The 25,270-nt window shown below is 42.1% G+C and overlaps 1 protein-coding gene across 1 annotated transcript; it reads right to left on the bottom strand.

Annotated features, from left to right (window-relative positions):
• Window positions 1–563: 563 nt before the first annotated feature.
• On the bottom strand, window positions 564–25,255 carry STARD7 (StAR related lipid transfer domain containing 7). Its single transcript, XM_058534553.1, has 8 exons — window positions 24,526–25,255; window positions 12,492–12,700; window positions 12,101–12,150; window positions 10,311–10,421; window positions 10,148–10,230; window positions 9,602–9,701; window positions 3,367–3,451; window positions 564–2,510 (listed from the first exon to the last, which is right to left on the bottom strand). The coding sequence occupies exons 1-8, from the start codon at window positions 24,828–24,830 to the stop codon at window positions 2,326–2,328; spliced, it is 1,128 nt and encodes a 375-aa protein (XP_058390536.1). The 5' UTR covers window positions 24,831–25,255; the 3' UTR covers window positions 564–2,325.
• Between the last annotated feature and the right edge of the window lie 15 nt (window positions 25,256–25,270).

Raw genomic sequence — 25,270 nt, 5'->3', positions numbered from 1 at the left:
AAAATCATACATAAACTCAAAATTCACGTTACGCTCCAAGTGTCTCTAACATGTCAATCACCTTGAGACAAATTTGCATTCTAGCAGAACTGCCTCTAAGTGTGACCCTACTTCCAACCACGCCAAGTGGGTTGAGCTCACGGCCCTAGCTCTCCAACCAGGGTGCTGAACTGCCCCTCCACAACTCTCGACCTGGGCTTGCTCCAGCTCCCTCCTCTCCTCACGCCCTCCCAAGTTTTACTATCAGCTTTTACTAAAGCTCTAACACTGTTTCCTCCAAGTTGATCCTTCTATAAAAGCCAAGGACATGAGTTAGTAGATCAAGTCAAGGTAGTGGAATAGGCGGTTTGCTTTCATTGCCAAACTGGTCGCCTGGAAAGTGCTCCAAGCTTCCACAAGGTGGTTAGCGGTGTGTCAGCACTACTAAGAAAGCCCAAGCCCTGCTACTGCCACGTGCCAGCTCTATGGGTAGAAAACACTCTTTTTTACAACGTTATGATCAGGAAGAAATGATAAGCCCAATATGCAAGATTTCCCCACCATCTGTCCAAAGACAAACACTCTCTTGTACCAATCTTTATGTATTTATTCACACATTTGATAAAAATGTCACAGTTGGGAGTGAAATCATTACAATGACATAAGTAACTACACAGACCAACCCCAAGTGCAGAGTCAAATTGCCAAAAATGAGAACGTGAGCAATACACAGCTCCTTAACACCTGTGTACTCACCCACACTCTTGCCCACACCCATCCACATCCCAACAATCACAGGCCCTGAGATCAGACACAACCCAGGGACTCTTCCCTGGCTTCTGTCAGGTCCCGGGGATGAGAAGGGAGAAATGAGCAATGGAAAGAAGCTGGGCCTGTGCAGTGCAACTCTGCTCTGCCAACGACTCAGAGAAGACAAGACACGAAACACGGGGACAGTTACTTCCTTGGCACAAAACTTAACAGGCAACGAAAAGGCCAGGTGCTTAAGTGAGTCTCAGATTTAGATCTCTTTTTCAACAACACAAAAAGGTAGCAGGCAGGAAAAAAAGGAAAAACCCAGCCATTTAAATTCTAGAAAAAAAGGGAAGGGAGGAGAATTTAAAACTTGATCCCTATTCTCCCGTCAGATTGCAGCATGACCATAAGCAAAATCGGCTAGGCCAAACTGATACCATCTGATGGTGACTTTATCCAAACAGTGTGGCTGCTTTTATTTTAGCTCTGAAGAGAGAAGGAAAAACTTTTCAGAGGAACAAGAGGGAGACATAAACCAATCTCCATTATATTAGTACTTGGGGCAAGATTACATCTATTCGGTCACACAGCTTGTCTACACCTCTGAGAGGTCCGAAGGAGTGGCCCACCCACATTCCTCTGCCTTTAGCCTTCCAAGACGGACAAGCCCTCAGCATCCAGTCAAATCTGAAGTGTGGAGAATAATGCCTGAATCAAAATGGTGCTTTTCTACACAGTGGGACTATGGAGAAATCCTATTCAACTCCCCTAATTCCTACTTTTTGACACAAAGGTTAAAAAAAAAAAACCCTAAAGTGTGATGTTTTGAGCATTTCCACTGACCCTATCAAAACACCAATGATACAGGAAGCTATTGTCTAAAAGGATTCGTTTCCCAGCGTTCTTGGTAAATGTGCTAAGGAAGGAGGCGATGATCCAAATTAATATAGTACATGAATGCAGAAGAACTGGCCAATTCAAAGGAAACTGCTTTGGGGAGAGTAAGTCAATGGGGTGGTATTTGGGAGGCAAAGAGAGAAATTTCTTGGTACAAACTTTATGTCCTAAAGATAGAAGGTGAGGACAAGGCACTTACACTGCCAAGCAACAGTTCACATCCCTCTAACACTAGGACTGTTACCAAGAACACTCCCAATGACCCTCATTGAAGACTCAATCAGCCCACTGCACTTTCCAGCCGGACCTTCAGAACTGAAGGGAATCCAAAGGGCTGCAGAACCGATGGTGGGAACTGGAATGCTGGCAGAGGAAACGACTCAGAGGAAGCAAAAAGAAGTCATCTCCTTCTGGCCTGAGGTGAGACGTATGTTCCAGATTAACTCAGTGAAATACTGAATTTCAAAATGCTTGGCCTGAGAATATGACAACGCCCCCATGGATGCCTCTTTCTTCTCTCTGTTTTGATAAAGAGCGATAAGGGCTCTGAATGAATTCAGACACCAGTTACTGAATTATCTTGCACTGGTGGTTACAGCAGACGCCTTCTAATACATGTTCCCGTTCTGTAGCAGAGTGATAAGGGACCAAGACAGGGCTAGAAGCAAGTTGTCCCTTCTATCCCAAAGCCCTTCAAGCGTACTCGATCCGGGCAGGGCCACAACTACCCTCGTTCTTCCGCTCAGAAGATGGGGTGGTGGCCTTGGCTTCACTACTCATTTCCAGAGGCTTAGACGACATATAGTCCTTTACTTTGATCTCCATGTTCTTGGCTTTCAGAGTGGCCATGTGCAGCTTCTCCAGGAAATCTGGCATGCCTGTTGGGAGAGAGGGAAATCTGGGTAGGCTGACATACAAACTAGCAGGAGGCTCAAAATCAGAAGGCCCTATTTCTTTCATGGCAGGGAGCCAATTCCTCCTTATAGAGATCAGAGCCCGACTAACAACCTGTGAGTGACAGTTGCCTCCCAAAATGTATAGGGCATGAAAACAACCCATGACCTGAGATTCTCTGAAAAGTGGTACTGATCAGGCTACATCAAGTCCCACAAGGCTCTCTTTTAGGTGATTAAAATATCACTTATCAGCATAGCCTAAATATCTGCCAATTTTACTTAGACAAATGTCAAAGAGAAATACCTAATGCCCTCTCCATTCTCCCCCTGAGGTATGAGAAGCTGCCTGTGGAGAATTAGAAAAAAGTAAATCACATGAGGATGATTTTTAAGGCAAGAAACTGGAAGGGAAAGGCGCAGTTGCAGCGTACTGTATAGCCTTTGTTAAGACAGGTGGTGGCCCCTTTCTCCAGGCAGCTGTCCTAAAACCACATTTTCTATGCCACATTTTCTGGCCTCCAACACTATCTAAGAGGAAATTTTTTTTAATGCATGAATGTACACAGTCCATATTTAAGGCATTAAGCAAATGTCCTTCTTAAAACTCCTTTTTGGGCACAAGTTCCTTTCTGGGACTCCATAATTCTCATCCCTCCAAACCCCAGCCAGAGGCTTCGATATCTTCTCAGAGTATTCAAGAAAGAACTTGGAAGGATGTTTAATTTCCTCAATAGGGCTCCAGTGAGACAAGTACTAATCTTCTCGCTGCCATTAAGAAGCTAGAGAAAAACAAAATGTTCAACTCAGGTTTCAGGCCCTATACACAGTGCCCACTCACCACTGGAAACCATCCAACTAACGCAGTAACGAGGAAACACAGTCTGGGGATTGTCACTGTATGTCAACAAGTAGTCAAAGCCATTCTGGAAAAGAAAAACAGCAAAGATGAAGGGACTTGAATTACCCACCACAGCCTCTATATCCAGTACCCCAGAACAACGATGATCTGATTCTGGGGCAGAGAGTGCCATTTTTTTACCCTGAGCAGAAAACAGCTAACATTGAAGACCTGAGAGGCTGCTATGTGCAGAAAAGCCTACTTACAAGGTCAGCCCTTGGCTGGTGTCTGGGAACTCGGCTCCCGGAGTATCCCAGTCAACAGTTAACCACTAACGGTGGCTCCCTGTGTCCCTCTGTTTGTGCAAACAGTGTGGTTTATGCTGAACACCTGCTTTCCTTCTGAGGATGTGGAATTTTGGTATGTGCGAGGCAGAGGGGGCCTATGTGACCAGCCCTCAATAAAAATCTTCATGCTCCCCTGGGCAGAAACATCCCACACATGTTGTTGCATATTTTTTTTTGCTGGGAGAAGAATGAGCTCTGTGCGACCCCTCACGGGAGGGAGAAAGGATGAAGAAGCCTGCACATGGATTCCTCCAGACTCCACCTTTGTCTTTTCCCTTATGATCCAGCTGTGTATCCTTACTATATCACTGTAGAAAATCTTAGCCATGAGTACAACTAAATGCTGAGTCCTGTGACTCCTTCTAGTGAATGTTCTGATGTGGGGTGGTCTTGAGGACCCCAACACACACCCTCAATGTCTAAAGATCTTAATCTTTACCAAAATGATATTAACTCTACCACTACTAATAACAGCAAACATTTATATAGCACTTAACTATATATAGCACTTAACTATGTGCCAGGAACTGCTTCAACTCCTCACAATAATCCTATAATGTAGGTACTATTATTCCCCATTTTACAGATGAGTTACTGAGGTTCAGTAACTTTGCCCAAGGTCACCCACATCTCAGCTAGAGCCAAGATGAACCCAGAATTCTGAGTGAAGGGCCCATGCACCCACTCTTTCTGGCTCAGCCCTCTCATTGCCTGATACGGTGAAGGACAGGGGATTAGGAGATTTACAGGTGTCCTGATCCTAGGAGAGGCCTGAACCAATTATGCTCCACCCAAAGCGGTAAGAGATAACTACTTTTACGTCTTTAATAACTGTTTTATGCACTTTTTAAAGCAGACTGGCCACAACTCCAGGTGGCAGGAGTTAGGACTTTAAACTTTCATGCCTTTAAAACAAAATTCATCTTCTTTCTTCTCTGAATGAGTTGTTTAATCTTTTATTCACTTACTCAACATATATTTGAATGTCTGCTATGTGTCGGGCACTGTGCAAGCTGCTGTAGAGGAAACAAAAATGTGCTAGTCCTTGCCCTTGGGAGCTTCCAATTAATAGCATAAATAGATGCCAGACAGAGAGATAGACTGAATATCACAGAAGTAAAGAGGAAGGAGAGGTAAAGCCTCTCTAATAGGAACAGTAACAATACCCACCACAAAGGTTGGTTATATGATTAAATGAGTTTATACATGTAAAAGACTATTCTTCCCATAAGACATTTAGACTGGGAAGTCAAGAGACCTGGGTTCTCATCCACTACTGCTTATATGAAAAAAAGAAAGCCCAGACTGAAAACAACGGTTACCTAAAGGAAGAAGGAACTGGATAGAAGAAAAAGGGATATAAGCTAAATTACTCCAAATATTTATTTTTCAGATTTGACTTTGGAAACATATTTTCATAATTTAATAAAACAAAATTAAATATAAAAGCAGTATCTAAAAATCAAAAGTAAAGTGGAAAATAAGGAACCTAACTATGAGCTTAGTTGGTAGGAAAAACCACAACAGAGGACTTATTTCAAGTGACTTTAAAACTCAATATTTTGTACACAGTGCACATATCCTAAGGACAGAAAGACATACAAATTTTTAGTCATCACTTATTGGTGATCTTGTTGGTATTATTCTGAGGCTGGTGTGTGTGTATTTCACAAAAGCAAATGAACAGTTATGTTGGGGGATGTGAGAAGTGAGTTCTTCAGCACAGAGAAGGATGACAGACATAAGACACAGAATATAACTAAAAACTCTACAACCCTGAATTTGAATTAAAAGTATTAATATGCACCTAGGATTTATCTTTAAAATAAACAAACAAAACTTATTACTTAGTTCTACATTGTGAAAGGGCCTAAAAGCAACAAGCAAGACAGTAGCTATTAAGTACTCCTAGAAGCCAAACTGTGGTATTTACACGACATTTCCTTAAAAGGAACCACAGCTCCCTGAAGAAAGGAGAAGTTCCAGGTTTAGAACAAAAACCATACAGGATGAACGTGGAACATCCTGTAACACCAGAAAACAAGAGAGCTCCTGAGGTCAAGTCAAAAGGACTCGAGCCAGTAAGATGAGGCTCCTAATGGCCAAAAATGGGACAACCTGAGGATCAATAAGAATAACTGTAATGGAGTAAAGCTAAGCAAACGTTTAAATCTGTGAGTTTCTAATGGTAGTCCCTTAAAAAATAAAAATAAAAACAAAACCTTTACCTTTGGAGGATCCCTAGTTGAAAGAACCAATTCATTATTTTGAAAACTAGGAAATAAAGGAAATGAATCAAGCATTTCTCTTATTTCCCTTTCAAACGTAAACTACAGGAAACCAAATAGTTGATGAGGAAAATTTTCCCTAAAGTATTTCAACTAACAAATGGAAATAAATGAAGAAGGAATTGCAAAATCAGCATTTTGTAACCCATAATGAAACAATGGATCTGAGCAATAATCATCAATCACTTCTCAATTCACAAAGAAAGGGACAATCACACGTTATTTGCCTTCTAATCAAGTGATCTTGCCCAAAACAAGCAACCCGAATCTGTTCAAGCCTCTAGATCTAACTACCAATATGCAGGAAATACAGGGCACAAAGGAACATGTTAAATGACACTGTGGACACTATGGGGATACAATCAGCAAAATCCAGGATAAAGAGCCTTGTTTCTTCAACAAATACGACTCTAGGGAAAAATAAAAAGAGGGGGAACTTATTGATTTCAACAGAACTCAAGAGACAGTAGAAGGGGGCTGGCCCGGTGGCGCACGCGGTTAAGCGCGCGCGCGCTCCGTTGTGGCAGCCCGGGGTTCGCCGGTTCGGATCCCGGGTGCCACCGACGCACCGCTTGTCAAGCCATGCTGTGGCGGCGTCCCATATAAAGTGGAGGAAGATGGGCATGGATGTTAGCCCAGGATCAGTCTCCTTCAGCAAAAAGAGGAGGATTGGCAGATGTTAGCTCAGGGCTGATCTTCCTTACCAAAAAAAAAAAAAAAAAAAAGAGACAGTAGGAATAAATTTCAATGTCTAAATCTTATTTGGATCCTGATTCAAATAAACCAACTATAAAAAAAATTCATGGACAATCAGGAAAATCTGAACAGTGACCAGATATTTGATATTAGGGATTATTATGATATTGAGGTTATATTTTCAAAAATGTCTTTTCCTTTTGAGATAAATACTAAAATATCTATAGAAGAATTCTTCTACGGGTTCTTCTATAGCAAAGCTAAAATTAGCTTCAAAATAATCAGGGGAGTGAGAAAGGCTACAGAGAAAACAAGTTCGGCCATGAGCTGGGGATGGATACACAGTGTTCATTATACTATTCTCTACTTCTTTATCTCTTATATACATTTCAAATTCTCCATAATAAGAAGTAAAACAGGGCCGGCCCCGTGGCTTAGTAGTTAAGTGCGCGCGCTCTGCTACTGGCCGCCCGGGGTTCAGATCCCGGGCGCGCACCGAGGCACCGCTTCTCCGGCCATGCTGAGGCCGCGTCCCACATACAGTAACTAGAAGGATGTGCAGCTATGACATACAACTATCTACTGTGGCTTTGGGGGAAAATAAATAAAATTAAAAAAAAAAAAAAAAAGAAAGAAGTAAAACAAACAAAAACCATATCGTGACTCAAAGATCTACTTTCCACCTGGCAAACCCAAACTCAGCTGCCTGGTTTTCAAGTACCCTCTGTACATGGTCCATGTAATTTACACTCATCCCTAACCTCTACCTTCCTTTCCAGGCAGTGAGTCTCTGAACACATGCGTGACTCACTCCCATTTCCATCTTTGTCTTTGGCTGAAATGTCTTCTACCTCCAGTCCCCTTCCTGTTTTCCTCTATCCACAGTCTGCCTTTTTACAAGAACCAACTCAAGTCTTACTTTTCTCCTAAGAGCTTGCCGCAAATATACTAAAAGAACTAGATAGGGGCCGGCCCCGTGGCTTAGCGGTTAGGTGCTTGCGCTCCGCTGCTGGCGACCCGGGTTCGGATCCCGGGCGTGCACCGAGGCACCGCTTCTCTGGCCATGCTGAGGCCGCGTCCCACATACAGCAACTAGAAGGATATACAGCTATGACATACAGCTATCTACTGGGGCTTTGGGGGAAAAAAATAAATAAATAAAATTAAAAAAAGAACTAGATAGATAATTTGTATCGGTCCCCTACCCACCCCAGCTGAAAGAAATTATTTGTTGGGTGCCTACTAAACCCAACACACTCTGCTAGGTGCTAAACTATGCCTTGGCTGTTTCATGGTCACGGTTTTTAAAGGCAGCAATGCTGAAACTCAAGTCACCTTTTTTTCAAATAGGAAATACATGGACAAGGTTTAAATTTCAACAGCAACCTAAAAGAAAAGAGTGAGGCATTAAGTCTGCCTCCCACACTTGTGTCCCCAGCCTCGCCCAGGCTCCCTCCTCTTCCTAAGGGTAAGTAACCATCAACAGCGGCTTTACTTCTTCCTTCCTATGTTCTAAAGCAAGGACTTTTAAACATTTTTAATTACACGTTTAGTTTGTAAATAACCCTTTTTACATTGCAACCCAGTTCTTTCTCTCTCTCTCATACACACACATTCATACATACTTATGTAAACTAAATAAAAGTCTCATGAAATACACTTATACTCAGACAGTTTCTATTCTGTTCTATTTACTCTTTTTCTTTTTTTTAAGTTGGTCATAATGCACTAAATAAATTTTGTCTTCCACTAATTGGTAGTAACCCATGGTTTGAAAAATACTGCTCTAGGGGCCGGCCTGGCAGCGTAGTGGTTACGTTAGCATGCTCCGCCTCGGCGGCCTGGGGTTCACCGGTTCGGATCCTGGGTGCGGAACTACGCACTGCTCATCAAGCCATGCTGAGGCAGCGTCCCACAGAGAGCAACTAGAAGGATGTACAACTATGACATACAACTATCTACTGGGGCTTTAGGGAGAAACCGGAAAAAAGCAGGAAGATTGACAACAGATGTTAGCTCAGGGCCAATCTTCCTCAAAAAAAAAAAAGAAGAAAAATACTGCTCTAAAAATAGCACAGAAGTAAACACACAAATCATCTAGTAAAAAAGAGTCAACCACCACACTGACTGAGGTGAACCACTTTTCTGTCATAGCTAGTCTCGCTTCAGGTGGTATGATGACAACGACAAAACCACACTAAAGAACACAGTTCATACAGCTCTAAAACAAACAAAAGTGATGGGGAGAAACAAAGCCATCCTAAAGTGAAATAGAGCTAAAAACAGCAATCACTGGAATCACTATGTACACTCAATGGAGATTTGGCTAAAAAAAACAAAAATAAAACACCCCACTAAGTCGAAGAAAATATTCCTCCCCAAGAAAGGTCGTAGAATTTTAAAGAAGGCAGAGGGCATTAGTCAAAGCCTCTCATTTTACAGACAAGGAAACAAAAGTCCAGAAAGGTTTTAAGTGTTCTGTCCATTGTGGTGAAATTTTGATGGAAAAGGTACTTGCTCTAGTTCCTAAAGAATGCCGCTAACGACAGGCTGATGCGTCAGGGGCTACCACCTTCTCACAACTCGTCTCTCAGATAAACGGGAACCGAAAGGTCATCACTACTTTGTCTTGGAGGATCTTCCAGGTACATCACCCTAGAGCAGGGGGTCCCAAAGTGTGGTTCCCAGCAGCATCAGCCTCACCTGGGAACTTCTTAAAAATGCAAATTCTCGGGCCATACCTCAGCACTATATTTTAACAGGCTCCAGCGGCTTCTGATGCACGCCAAGTTTGAGAACCACTGCCCTACAGCAACCCACGCCTTCCCCAGTTCAGATAAAAGGCATTCCTTGAGAAAATTCTAAAGCCACTATACATCACCTCTTGGATGATGTAAAACTCACCTCATCAAATGATTTGTGGGGCCGGATAACCATTTGGGATTCATATGATCTGACCCTTACAAATTCCGGGGACTCTGGCACACTAGGGTGCTCCACAGCACTGGTAAGGAGAAAAGTTAAAGAAACTCTTAGTAATGTCTATGTATAAAACAGCACAGGAGCTAAACTGAAGAGGAAAATCTAAAAAGCTGGCTCTAATTTTTTAAATAAAACAGAGGAGTCACTAAGATGAATGAATACAAAGTTCTAAAAACAAAGTGAGTTCCCTTGGTGATTCTTGATATCACTTTGTGATGAAGAAAGCACTTTTTTTTTTTAAATTATCAACATTAATGAACTGAAAAAACAGCTTAATGAAAAATTTATATCCATTCAGTCTTCCTAGATAGTCATCAGTCACAGCCCACCCATGTTCTAGCTGGGATGGATGCGGCCCTGGCCTCATGCATAAGGGCACTGAGAACATGCAAACTCCCACCACAGACAAAAATGAATGAAGGACACAGCTAAAGGAACACAGCAGGGGCCACAGGTAACCATACGTACCGTGATACCAACACCATCACATTGTTTTCCTGATCCACACTATACCGCCGAACATAAACATAATCCCGTGAGTACATTGGATACTAAAGAAAAGAAGGGGCAGGATTAGTGTTCTGCCTCACATGGACGTGACAAAAGTAAAACCAGAAGTAAAAATACTCACAGGAAAATGGGTTACCCAGTGAAGAACCTCAGAACCACTAACCACATCCCTCTCAATCACTTCCAGCTTGATCACCAGGGCATCCCACTTTTTTCTATACTCTGTATCCAGCTGCAGAAAGAGAAAAGACCATGAAGACCCAGGAGATGCAAAACAAAGCTGCAGAGGCCTCTCCAGATGCTTGGGCCTCTGACCCAAGGACTTTATTCTGAAACAGTGATCCGACCTAAAAGACAGTGCCAGGGGCCGGCCTAGGGGCATAGTGGTTAAGGTCACGCGCTCTGCTTTGGTGGCCCGGGGTTCTCCGGTTTGTATCTGGGCACAGACCTACACACTGCTTATCAAGCCATGCTGTGGCTGTGTCCCACATACAAAATAAGAGGAGGACTGGCACAGATGTTAGCCCAGGGCCAATCTTCCTCCCCAAAAATAAAATAAAAGACAGTGCCAAAGTATGAAAGACATGGCTGTTTACTACAGATGAGTCTTTTAAAATCCCTTCTTTAGGCCAATACCATTACCTTGAAAGTGAATCTTAACAAGAAAAAGACAAACCAAAGAAAAGTGTGAGAAAAAAATACCATAACAGACATGTCTGGGGAAAATATAATAGATAGTAATATAAATGTGTAACAGTGAAACAATTCTAAAAAGATGTTTTTTTGTTTTTTTCGCTGAGGAAGATTCGCCCTGAGCTAACATCTGTCGCCAATCTTCCTCTTTTTGTATGTGAGCCCCCACCACAGCATGGCCACTGACAGATGAGTGGTGTAGGTCCCCGCCCAGGAAGTGAATCTGGGCTGCTGAAGCAGAGCGGGCTGAACTTAACCACTAGGCCACCAGGGCTGGCCCTCTAGATAAAGTTTTAAACAGACAAAAAGTCCAAAAGTATGAGCAGACACCTTACACAAAGAAATGCAAGTAGCATATTTTAACTTCTAGCATCACAGGTAACTAAGGAATTTCAGAGTAAGACACATATTATACACACCCAAATCAACAAAAACTCAATATAAATTGACAAAATTCAGTGCTTAGGAGAAAGTGTGCACTTGCATATTACTAGTGGGTGTTACAATCATTAAACTCGTTACTAAAAGTCCAGCAAAACAAATGAAAAATCCAGGAAGGAAAAAAATTTTTTGTATACCTCTGGGTGATCCCACCTCCCCCTTTCATACATTTCCCCCAAAGGAGGAAGGCAGTCTTTGAACAGACACTTCATGTTTATTAAATAAATACCTTCACTATGGAAATGTTTCAGATTACTAAATCCTAATTGGATCTGTACTGAAGGGGAAAATGCTATAAAGCATTTTAGGGTCAACAGAATAATACAAACAGAAGATGATATAAGCGCTGCAGCAATGTTAAATTTACTGACTTTGATAATGGTACCATGGTTAGTTAAGAGAATATGTCTAGTTTTAGGAAATATACACTGAAGGGTTTTGAAATAAAGAGCCATGTATATAATTTACCCTCAAATTGTTTAGGATAAAAAAACTATAAAGCCTTATAAAATATACTAAAGCACTCAAATCCATTCCTCCATTTGATCTTCCCAACAGCCTGTGATAGGGTAGAAATGGTTTCACCCCCACTGGACAAACAAAGAAATTACAAGTTAAATATTTACCCAGATCTATTCAAGGTGAGATGAGGGCTATAGAGACAGATGGATGTATTGAAGCCAATGTCTTCTGAGTCAGAGGAATTATTCATGTGGATGGTGGTAAGTGGATTTCTAGGCTTAGAGACTACAAATTTGGGAAGAAAAATTTACTCACCTGAACGTTGAAGAACTGCCGGGGTGTCACATCTGTGTAGGTTCCAAAAACTAGAATGACAAGAAAGAATAAGGGATGTTTGCCACACTCTCATCATTCCCCTTAATCCTATCTCTTAACTGCATTTCAATTATAAAGTCCTGATAGACCTTAAAGGCAGATTCAGAAACTGGAAGTCATATTGGGGCAGCAAAGTAAGACAAAGACAACCTATAGCAAAGTACAGCAAAGAAGACACTGAGACTCTTGTCACCTGGGAGAGGACAAACAACAAATAGTAAACCCGTGGCAAATTTTCTGAGAAACAACCAGAACAGAACACTTTAGACAGCATGAGGAACAGCCTGGGCAACCATGGGACACACTAACAAGGCAGCCAAGCCGGGCTCACCTCTGTACTGATAAAGGTGGGTGCCTGTAATAGGACGCCGCCACAGTTTAAAGTGTTTCTTATCCATCACCATTTCCCATGGTTGCTCTTTGCCCCCTGAATCTTCACTCCCTTCTGTTTGGGATTTCGGTTCTGGAGGATGGCGCTCAACTCCAGAGCTCTGAAACATACTTGACATTTCCTCCAACCGTTTCATCTCATCAATGGATCTGGAAAGGAGAAAAACAACAAGCACGGCACAGGTGGTTGGAGCTAGCCCTGTAACATGAAATGTCCACACAAAGACATTTATATAAGAATGGTGTGGGTTTAAAACAGCAGAGTGTAATGAACAAAAACATGAGTTCCTGAGTCTGAATCCCAGTCCAATGTTCATTAACTAGAGTACCAAATTACTTAATCAGTCCCTATTTCTTAGTCTGTGAAATGGAGATAATAATAGTACCTACCTCAGAAGTTTATTGTAAAAATTAAATAAATTTGTATGTAAAGTGCTTAGTAACTGGCACATAATTAGCCCTCAAATGTTAACTATTCAGGTTTATGACTGTGAAATGTCATTTGATATCTTTTGCCCATTTTTGTGTGTGTGTGTGTGTGTGAAGATCAGCCTTGGGCTAACATCCGTGCTAATCCTCCTCTTTTTGCTGAGGAATGCCAGCTCTGAGCTAACATCTATTGCCAATTCTCCTTTTTTCTTTTTTACCCCAAAGCCCCACTGGATAGTTGTATGTCATAGTTGCACATTCTTCTAGTTGCTGTATGTGGGACGCGGCCTCAGCATGGCCGGAGAAGCGGTGCGTCGGTGCGCGCCCAGGATCCGAACCGGGGCCGCCAGCAGCGGAACACGCGCACTTAACCGCTAAGCCACCGGGCCGGCCCCCTTTTCCCCATTTTTTTATTGGATTGTCTTCCTATTACATTATAAGAGTATTTATGTATTTTTCCTCCTCTCTTTTAAAGAGATATAATTCACATACCATAAGAAGCATCCTTTTACAGTATACAACTCAATGCTGATTAGCATAGTCACAAGGTTGTATAACCACCACCACTAATTCCAGAACATTTTTACCGTCCTCAAAAGAAACCTATACCCATCAGCTATCACTCCTCATAGCCCCTTACAACCACTAATCTACTTTCTGTCTCTGCGGACCTGCCTATTCTGGAGATTTCATATAAATGGAATCATACAGGGGGCCAGCCCGGTGGCGCAAGCGGTTAAGTGTTTGCACTCCACTGCAGCGGCCCGGGGTTCGCCGGTTCGGATCCCAGGCACGCACCAACGCACCGCTTGTCAGGCCACACTGCGGCGGCGTCCCATATAAAGTGGAGGAAGATGGGCACGGATGTTAGCCCAGGGCCAGTCTTCCTCAGCGGAAAAAAAACAAAAAGAAAAGGAGGATTGGCAGATGTTAGCACAGGGCTGATCTCCTCACAAATAATAAAAAAAAATAAAAATAAAAATAAATGGAATCATACAATATATGGTCTTTTCTGTCTGGCTTTTTTCACTTAGCGTATTTTCAAGGTTCGTTCATGCTTTATTCCTTTTCTGGCTAAATGATATTCCACTGTATAAATATATCACATTTTGTTTACCCATTCATCAGGTGATGGACATTTAGATTGCTTCTACTTTTTGGTTATTATGAATAATATTGCTATGAACATTTGTGTACAAGTTTTTGTGTAGACATACGTTTTCAGTTCTCTTGGGTAGACTCCTTGGAGTGCATTAGCTAGGTCATGGCAACTCTGTTCAACTTTTTGAGAAAGTGCCAAGTTATTTTCCAAAGCAGCTGCACCATTCTGTATTCACACCAACGACGTATGAGGGTTCCAACTGCTTCCCATCCTGGCCAACACTTGCTACTGTCCATCCTTCTGATTCTAACAGTCCTAGTGGGTGTGAAGCGGTATCTCCTTGTGGTCTTTGATGTTTATTTCCCTAATGACTAATGATGTTGAGCATATTTTCATGTGCTTATTGGCCATTTGTGCGTCTTTTTTGGAGAAACAGCTATTGAAATCTTGGCCTATTTTTAAATTGGGCTGTCTCTTTCTTGTAGAATTGTAAGAGTCTTTATATATTCCGGAGACTGGTCCCTTATCAATTAAAAACTATTTAAACAATTTAAAACTCTTTTCTCACATTACGTGGGTTGTCTCTCCACTATCTTTTTTTTTGTGAGGAAGATTAGCCCTGAGCTAACATCTGATGCCAATCCTCCTCTTTTTGCTGAGGAAGACTGGCCCTGGGCTAACATCCATGCCCATCTTCCTCTACTTTATATGGGACACGCCACAGCATGGCTTGACAAGCAGTGCGTCGGTGCGTGCCCGGGATCCCAACCTGCGAACGTGGGGCTGCTGCAGCAGAGCGCGCACATTTAACCACTACGCCACCGGGCCCGCCCTTCCACTTTCTTGATAGTAACCTTTGATGCACAAAAATTTTTAATTTTGATGAAATCCAATTAATCCATTTTTTCTTTGATTGCATATGTTTTGGGTGTTATATCTAAGAAATCAATGCCTAATCCCAGGTCATAAGGACTTATGCCTATACTTTCTTCTGAGAATTTTAATTTTAGCTTGCCTTTAAGTCTTTGACCATTTTGAGTTAATTGTTGTGTACGGTGTGAAGTAGGGAGTCTAAACTCATTATTATGCACGTGCATCTCCAGTGGTCCCAATGTCATCTATGTAAGACTATCCTCTCCCCACTGAATTGTCTTGGCACCTTTATTGACAACCAACCATAAATATAAGGGTTTATTTCTAAACTCTCAATTTTATTCCAACAATTTATATATCTATCCTTATGCCAATACATTATCATCTTAATTACTATAGCTTTGCAGTAAATTTTGAAATCAGAAAGGGTGAGTCCTCCAACTTTGTCCTTCTTTTTCAAGATGGTTTCGACTATTCTCGGTCTCTTTCGTTTCCACATAAGTATCAGGATTAGCTTGTCAATTTCCAGAAAATAGCGGGCTCTGATTTTTATAGGGATTGTGTATTGCCATCTTAAAGATGTTAAGTCTTCCAATCCATGAACACAGTAAATCTTTCCATTTATGTCTTTTAAAACTTCTTTCAATTATCTTTCATAGTTTTCAGTGTCTTGCACTATTAAATTTATTCCTTAGCATTTTGTTCTTTTTGATGCTATGTAAATGGAACTGTTTTCTTAATTTTATTTTCAGAGTGTTCACTGCTACTGTATAGAGATATGATTTTTGCATCTTGATCTTGTATCCTGCAACCTTGCTGAACTCATTTATTAGTTCTAAGAGGTTCCTGTGGATTCCTTAGAATAGTCTATATACAAGATCACGGCAGCTGCAAATAGAGATAGTTTTACTTCTTTTCCAATCTGGATGCCTTTCATTTCTTTGTCTTGCCTAATTTCCCTGGCGAGAACACGCAGCACACTGTTGATTAGAAGTGGTGAGAGCAGACATCTTTGTCGTGTTCCTGATCTTAGGGGAAACGCTTTCAGTCCTTCACCATTAACTATGCTGTTAGCTGTGTTTTTTGTAGGTGCCCTTTATCAGGCTGAGGAAGTTTCCTTCTATTCCTCGTTTGCTGAATGCTTTTTTATCATGAAAGGAGGCCAGATTTTGTCAAACGCTTTTTCTGCATCTATTGAGATGACCATGTGGTTTTTGACCTTTATTTTATTAATGTGGTGTATTAAATTGATTTTATAGATGAACTAACCTTGTCAGTACTTTGTTCAGGACCGCATAAAGCTTTAAAATATTCAAAACAATACCATATATCATACCATGTGTCATTATATATCATTTAGGGATGTATACATATATATCAAGACAGAAATGGGAATGAAATATAACCAATTGAGATAAACTGGGGGACAGAGGTGATTTCAATTAGAAAAGGGTACAAAGGAGGTTTTTAATTGTATTTATTATATTTTATTCCTTAAAAATAATTGCATTTGTAACACTGATGCTATTCTTTAAACCTTCTTATAATTTTTTTAAACATGGCTTGTATTTTCCCCTTCCCCTTCAAATAGCAGACAAGAAAGATTGCTAGCTGTCTATGTCATATACAAGTCACCTGTGATTCAAGACTGAAGAAGACACCAACTACTGATACACTCTGTCTGAAATGCCCTTCCACTCCTCTCCAACCTTCAAAAACACACAGGGTTCAAGGTTACCTTCTAGGTAGAGTTAACCATGTACATTTACTTTTATTCCTCTACACGTCACATTACATTATAACTAATCTATCTTTATATCTGCCTCCCTTACTAAACTGTGAATTCCCTAAGGGCCCAGAATCAGTCTTTTTCATATTTGTTTCCAGCTCCTAGCAAGTGCCTGGTAAACATTAGATGCTCAACAAATGTTTATTGAATAAACTGAGTAAATAAATAAATATGGAAGTAGGCCTCAACAGTTCAAATTCTTACTAAAAGATTATATTAATACATTGCTTAATTAAAAGCCAAAAATTCAGGGGCTGGCCCCGTAGTATAGCAGTTAAGTGCGTGCACTCCGCTGCTGGTGGCCCGGGGTTCGGATCCCGGGTGCGCACAGATGCACCACTTGTCAGGCCATGCTGTGGCGGCGTCCCATATAAAGTAGAGGAAGATGGGCATGGATGTTAGCCCAGGGCCAGTCTTTCTCAGCAAAAAGAGGAGGACTGGCATGGATGTCAGCTCAGAGCAGATCTTCCTCACAAAAAAAAATAAAAAAAGAATGAAAGCCAAAAATTCAAAGTTATACCAGTAACACAAGATTAAAAGTTTAGAGCAATCCAAAGTGATGATGAGTGTAGAGATCTGTGTTCTCGTCTGGCTCTGTGAGCTAGCTGTGTGATCTTTGCAAGTTATTTTACCTGTAAAGTGAGGACATTATTTCTTGCAGGCTTCAATTAGCTTTAAAATCCCAATTTTCTGAATTTTAAACTTTGGGCTTAGATAAAAATATTTATATAGGGGGACATTTGTTGTTCTGACTGCCTGAAATCTTCTCCTATTTGGGGAGAATCCCAAAATAGCTAGGATGCAGCCCCCCTTGCAATCCCTAGCAGTTAGAGCACAGCTCCTAATTTAAATGAGGTGAGTTAGAGACTTCTGATAGAGGTTCTGAATCTTGAGGAAATAACGCAAGGCACAGGATCTTCTGGAGATTATTCTCAGTGATCTTGAGGGAGTGGAGAATCCAGCAGGGCAGCTGATCTAGGGGAAACAAAACCAGCAACACTGCCCAAAGCAGATTACTCCTGTAGCAGGTCTTGGCTGTTCTCTTGGCCAACCTATACTCTGGCCTTCTTAATGCTCTGAGTGACCTAACACCTTTCTGATTAATTCCTTTTTGGCTTAAGTTAACCAATATCAGTTTCTTTATTTGCAACCAAGAATCCTAGCCAGTACAATTTATACTGCTGTGCTGATGAAAAAGGTTTAACCATTTTTTAAAAGTTTTAATCTGAATAAAAGTTAGAAAACAGGAGCCTTGCAAACAGTATAGAAATAGGGAAGGAACTTCAGAATAGGCAATAACATCTTACAGAGGAGAAAGCAAAAGCAAAACCAGCCAAAGGAATCCTGAGGAAAAAGAACAAAGCTGGAGGTATCACACGCACTGACTTCAAAATATACTACAAAGTTACAGTAATCAAAACAGCATGGTACTGGTACAAAAACAGACACACAGATCAATGGAATAGAACTGAAAGCCCAGAAATAAACTCACACATCTGTGGACAGCTAACCTTTGACAAAGGAGCCAAGAACATAGAACAGAGAAAGGAAAGTCTCTTCAATAAATGGTGTTGGGAAAACTGGACAGCCACGTGCAAAAGAATGAAAGTTGATCATTATCTTACACTACACACAAGAATTAACTCAAAATAGATTAAAGACTTGAAGGTAAGACCTGAAACCATAAAACTCCTAGAAGAAAATACAGGCAGTACACTCTTTGACATCAGTCTTAGCAGCATCTTTTCAAATACCATGTCTGCTCAGGCAAGGGAAACAAAATAAAAAACAAACAAATGGGACTACATCAGACTAAAAAGCTTCTGCAAAGCAAAAGAAACCATGAACAAAACGAAAAGACAAACCACCAACTGGGAGAAAATATTTGCAAATCATATATCTGACAAGGGGTTAATTTCCAAAATATATAAAGAACTCATACAACTCAACAACAAAAAAATGAACAACCCAGTCAAAAAATGGGCAGAGGATATGGACAGACATTTTTCCAAAGAAGATATACAGATGGCCAACAGGCACGTGAAAAGATATTCAACACCACTAAATATTAGGGAAATGCAAATCAAAGCTACAATGAGATATCACCTCACACCCGTCAGAATGGCTATAATTAATTAAGACAAGAAATAACAAGTGTTGGAGAGGACGTGGAGAAAAGGGAACTCTCATACACTGCTGGTGGGAATGCAAACTTGTGCAGCCATTACGCAAAACAGTATGGAGAATTCTCAAAAAATTAAAAATAGAAATACCATATGACCCAGCTATCCCACTACTGGGTATTTATCCAAAGAACAGGAAATCAGCAATTGAAAAAGATTTATGCACCCCTGTGTTCACTGCAGCATTACTCACAATAACCAAGATGTGGAAGCAACCCAAGTGCCCATTAACAGATGAATGGATAAAGAAGATGTGGTATATATATACAAGGGAATACTACTCAGCCATAAAAAAGTCGAAATCACGCCATTTTCGACAACATAGATGACCTTGAGGGTGTTATGCTAAGCGAAATAAGTCAGACAGACAAAGACAAATACCGTATGATTTCACTCCTATGTGGAAGATAAACAAACACACAGAAAAGGAGAACAGATTAGTGGTTACCAGAGGAGAAGGAGTAGGGGAGGGCGAAAGGGGTAAAGGGGCACACATGTATGGCGACGGATAAATATTAGACTACTGGTGCTGAGGGCCGGCCCCATGGCTTAGCGGTTAAGTGCACACGCACCACTGCTGGCGGCCCGGGTTCGGATCCCCGGCGCATACCGACGCACAGCATCTCCGGTCAGGCTGAGGCCGCGTCCCACATACAGCAGCTAGAAGGATGTGCAACTACGACATACAACTATCTACTGGGGCTGTGGGGAAAAATAAATAAATAAATAAATAAAAATTAGACTATTGGTGCTGAACACAATGCAATCTACACAGAAACTGAAATATAATAAGTAAACCCAAAATTTACACAATGTTATAAGCCAATATGACCTCAATAAAATAATTTAAAAAAAAAAAAGTAAAACCAAAACCACAGCTAGACTTGCTCAGAGAACAATTCCGGCATCACAAGGCACCAATTACAGCACTTTTCAGGACTAGTAAACATCCTTCAATAAAAATTAAGCACCACTCTTGAATGTCACTTTTTTGTGTGTGTGTGTGAGGAAGACTAGCCCTGAGCTAACATCTGTCGCCAATCCTCCTCTTTTTGCTGAGGAAGATTGGCCCTGGGCTAACATTCGCATCCATCTTCCTCTACTTTATTATTTTTTTTTTCCCCCAAAGCCCCAGTAGATAGTTGTATGTCATAGTTGCACATCCTTCTAGTTGCTGTATGTGAGACTCGGCCTCAGCATGGCCGGAGAAGCAGCACGTCGGTGCACACCCGGGATCCGAACCCGGGCCGCCAGTAGTGGAGCGCGCGCACTTAACCGCTACGCCACGGCGCCGGCCCAAGATTTCCTCTACTTTATATGGGACACCACCACAGCATGGCTTGACAAGCAGTGCGTCCGTACACGCCTGAGATCCAAACCCCAAACAGCCTCAGCGGAGTGCACACAGTTAACCGCTACACCACCAGGCCGGCCCTTGAATGTCATTCTTATCATATAATGAAGAGGGGCAGGAATGTCTTATTAAAAGTACATCAGAGGCTCATAAAATTACCTAGTAGGCAATATTTTTTATGGCCTTCTAAGACTCAAGGTGGTACAGAGCTCCTGACTCATTGCTTAATCAGCCTCTCCTATATAATTAAAAGTCACTAGGTGGCCTTGTTAAAATTATGAAACTAAGTCCCTAGAAGGGGAGAGAAATGTCTTATGAAGTGATGACATTCATTCTTTGAACAGCACAATATGAATCCTGGAGCAAGACTGCATCATGAAAATGTAATGACTGCTATGTCCCCAGGTTCAAGAATCTCTGAACGGTCTCAACTTCTAAAAGCTGACATGTCAGACATAATCACCAAACAGGTACCCAAAGTCACTCACTAGCATCTGTGTGGAGGAAGGAAAAACATCTCACCATATATCTCTTTAGATTGCTGTGCCAAATCTTGTTTGGATGGGATGGGTGTCTAAACCTTGTTATCTTGTTATCTAAGTCTTAAACTAGTAATAAGAAGAGAGGAGAGGACAAAGGAGATTATTCCTAAAATAGTAACAGAACCAGCAGATTAGTAAGAGAATCAAGGAAAGACAGTCAATGCATCCCTTTCTCCAAAATTAAAGTTATTTCAATATCTGAGAAAGGCTGGACTGAGGATCTACGGAAGCTGAAGCCATAAAACCATGAGAACAGAATAAGATGTATAACCACGTTTGGCTCATCTATGGGTCCTGCCCTCAGTGTAGAGCCTGATATAAGGCTCCAAAATGATTCAAATGAAGCCATCCCTGTACTTAGTAATTTCAGTAAGACAACTGCCTCATTTCACATAGTCCTCTCCTCAAATTCCAAATTATTGTCAAAGTTAGAGACTTTCAAGTACAACTGTTATGGGACACAGCTAGAAATAAAAGACATCAAACTAGCTCATTGCAATTCTTGGCCAACTGGTTAATGGTAAAATAACGAAGACAATATCAAAAAACTCAAGTCAGTTTTGATGTAGTTCCGATGATCTAAGAAGGGTATATCAGTAAAATACCGTCAAGTGACAGTGGGGGAAAAAAAAGTTCCTTTATGCCAAAAGGACTTTTTGTTGATCATTTATCTAGTTAACAGCATACTGAAAGTTACAAGTATTCTGAATGCCCTGGATGACAGAAATGGGAAAACGGCCAATTTTCTTTATGAAACTTGACTGGCACTTTATTTATGCAAATTTCTAGAGCAATGAACTGTGACTTTATAAAAAAGAGGGGAGGTTAATGGAACATTTTCCCCTAGCCTTTAATATTTCTTAACTTCCTTCCTCTTTTTGTTCCTGTAATTTTTTTTTTTAATGTTCCAAAGCAATCAAAAATTACTACTATATTTTTCCATAAGATTTGCCCCGGGCTCACAGAATGCCAGCTAGCACCAAGAATAGTGACTGAAAGTCATTTTGTCTGATTGTCTAATTGAAGTCAATTGGTTAAGAATACTAGACCAAGCATTAAAAGACCTGATTTCTACACCTGGCCCCATCAGTGAGTCAAAGTCACTTTGTGCAAAAGTTACTTCTTTTCTCAAATTTTCTTGCTGTGGCTAGATGAATGAGATCCTATTTGTTAAGATGTTCTTAAGCACAAGAGAACATAAAGCAAGGTTATTCTTTTTCATTCTGAATAGAAACTGAAATAACATAAAAAATACATGCCACTTTAAAGCATACATTCAAAGAGATATCCCGCACACCCCATCACTGTTTAACCAAGACAGCAAAATCAGAATTCGCTTGTACCAGCACAAGTTGGTACAGAAATAGCACAGAAGAGCCAAAGGCTGTGATTTAGGGGCCATGGGACAATCATGCTCTTCTTCCATGAACAAGAAATGCACTTGTCCCGAGGCACACTCAACTGTGCTCCACTATGGAAGGCACCCAAAACCATCTCACTGGAATAAACAAACTCTAAGATGGTCTAATAAGCTAGCCATGACACTTCAGCAGTGCCTCCTTTAAAGCAAATACTTCAACACCAAGCAAAAAAATTTAACCTGTACTCAGAATATTTTATTCAATAAAATATATACATGACAAACTATCAGAACAAAGACCTATGGAACCACTGTACAACCAAGATACAGTTGAACAGCATATTATTTGCCTCCCTATCAAGATAACAAATATTTTCTTAAAAATCCTCAAAATGGACAACTTGATCAAATTTCATGCATATGACTGATTTCAAGCATGAACTGGACAATGAAGCGTTAAATGAGGGCCTTCACTGTAACAACCCTGGGGAGGGTCAAAAAAAGCACCTTAAGGTTTCTGAGTGAACTTCATCTAAGCTTCTGAAATTCCCAAGCAGATTAACCCAGAGCAACACCTCTCTAGAGTTGGATTAGAACCAAGAGTGTTTCAACTGCCCCCAGGGTTCAGAGACAGCCCAAAGAGAGGGAAACAGAATGGATATTGGGCCAGTTCATCAACTGGTCTGATCTCTTTCTGCCAGCAGTGGGTAGTGACTACTGACTCAAATATTTGCCACGTTCATTTCCTATCTTGTTTTCCCCTCTACTCCTGCAAATGGGAGACCTACTAAACAGAGGCACCAGGTCATACTGTCCATAAAAACATATGAAGTAAGCCAGAAAATGTCATCCACCACTTAGGCCTCAACACTATGCAACACTACTCCCACCCCTAAAATGTCTTCCCTCTCTTTTGCACCCAGAAGCCCTTTTCTGGTCTTTCTGCTCTTCCCCAAACAGATCCAGTCGGGAATTTTCCCCTCAAACTTCCCCACTGTGGAAACTGGGTATTTCATCGTCCAAAACAGAGTGAAAATTCAAACAGTTAGTACTTGATAATTTCTCGATTTAAAAGTTTTCCTCCCAAAAATTCTTTTATTTCTCACACCTCAGACTGTTTCACTAGAACAAACTAACAAGTAGCAAAATAATGCTAACAGAAACTAGGCAAACCACCTATTATGCTTTGATATTTTAACGTTTTTGTGAGTAAGGTTGTTTGTGATTAAGATTTTAAATTGCATTTATAAAACAGTCCTCTTTTCTGCTAGGAAAAGTTATTACCAGTTCTTAAGATAAACTTGCATTTACCCACCATTCACAGTGTTGCACAAATAGCTGCCTGGCATCTGGGTGCTACACTGCCAAATAAGTCACAGTGTTACCTTCATTGAAGTATCTCTACTTTTAACCTAACCAAAAATATGGAATAACAGAAGAAATATCTAGAATAAACAGATTTGCATGGGATTTCTCAGGGAGAGGGGACTGTCTTAGGTTCCTGAAATCACAGTTTTAGGAGTTTAGGGGGCAGGGTGTGTTTGTGTGGAGAGAGAGCACAGTTTAAGAATATCTGTTAAAAAGAAAATACAGGGTCAATATAAACAAGGAGTAAAGCAAGGTTTCCCCATGAGATTACTTTGTAAGGGCTCAGATTTAGAACCACAGATAAACAAATTCAATCAACGGTACTGCACTTTTCACACACAAGTTTTGATGATGACAGCGTGATTTCAGAGCCTAATGAAAAAGTACCCCCAAAGTTCTAATTAAAGTAGCAAAAAACTGACCTAATTCTTACAGGTTAAACTGTCTGGGCTACTGGTTTGAAGGAGAAGGTCATAATCCCTTGCAGCCTCACAATTCTGCCACAGGAGTCACAATGACGAGAGCTCCCCTGGTATTTCTCACCAAGTCCCATTTGGAATGAAGTAATTTTTTAAATTGCATAACTACACCCGTAGGTCACGTTTAAAACCCGTTTTGAATTTGCACCTTTCTGGCTGTGGTACAGATTACCTGAATAACGGCCTACGTGCCTTCAACAGCTTATTCATTTTTCACAATGTTATTTCTGTAGTGTCATGCTCCCCATTCAAAGTCTCCCTCCTACACTAACCTACACTTCCAGTTATGTCTAACCCGACAAATCAAATTAACACATAGGGGCAATAAAAAACCTGGTCTGCTAAACAGGATCAAGCTAGCGCATCGCCACTTCCAGGCCCACCGGGTAAGCGGGAGACCCCACCGCAAAGGCAGGCCCCAGGGTCCAACATCCCAGCCTCCCAAGCCGATCGGCCCCCACCCCGGGGAACAGGAAGGCGCTCGCCCCACGCCCACCTCTGCAACTCCTCCTCCTGGATCCTCTCCTCGTCCCACACGAAGACGCCGGCGAGCGCCGCCATCAAGGCAGAAGCATGGCCCGGGCGGCCGCGCAGCCGGCGCCAGAGGCGGCCGAGGAGGACGCGGCGGGAGCTCTCCGAGTAGAGGCGGCCGTAGAGCTGCGCGATCTGCTGCGCGCGCCGCACGCGCAGGCCCGTCACGAAGCGGCACTGATTGGCCAGCAGGGCGAGCAGGCCCCCGCCCCGCGCCCCCGCGCCCGCCAGCCAGGCGGCCAGGGCGGCCGGCGGCCTCCGCGGGAACATGCCGGCCGCGCGCCCCGCCCCGCCCCCGCGTGCCCCCTGCGCCCGCCGCGCGCCCCAGGCGAGCGAGGCCTCCCTCACGCGACCAAAGGAACGAGCCCGGGAGGGCGCGGGCGGCCTCTGCGTCCGCCTAATGGGCCGGCCCCGAACTCGTCTCACTGTCCAAAAGGCCCTTCATCTCTCTTTGCAGCAACCGCCGAGGAAGCGTCCCCTTTGCGCAGAGTCGGTCATGACACCAGCCGCGGGCGCTGCAGGAGGCGCTCCTGGGCTCGGGCCGCGGGCGGGCGGCCGGGCGGCCCCGTCGGCCCCCTGCCTCCTCGGCGTCCTCACGCCAGCGCCAGGGGCCGTGGTGCACAGCGCGCGGGAATCAGCGAGGCGGGCGGCTCAGTGCGAGCAGCAGGCGAGGTCCCAGCGTTCGGCGTCCGCCACATGCACAGCCCGCC

This window comes from Diceros bicornis, chromosome 40 (genome assembly GCF_020826845.1).
Source record: "Diceros bicornis minor isolate mBicDic1 chromosome 40, mDicBic1.mat.cur, whole genome shotgun sequence".
Classification (NCBI taxonomy): Eukaryota; Metazoa; Chordata; class Mammalia; order Perissodactyla; family Rhinocerotidae; genus Diceros; species Diceros bicornis.
The sequence above is the reverse complement of the archived record's forward strand: the minus strand, read 5'-3'. Positions and strand labels throughout refer to the sequence as shown.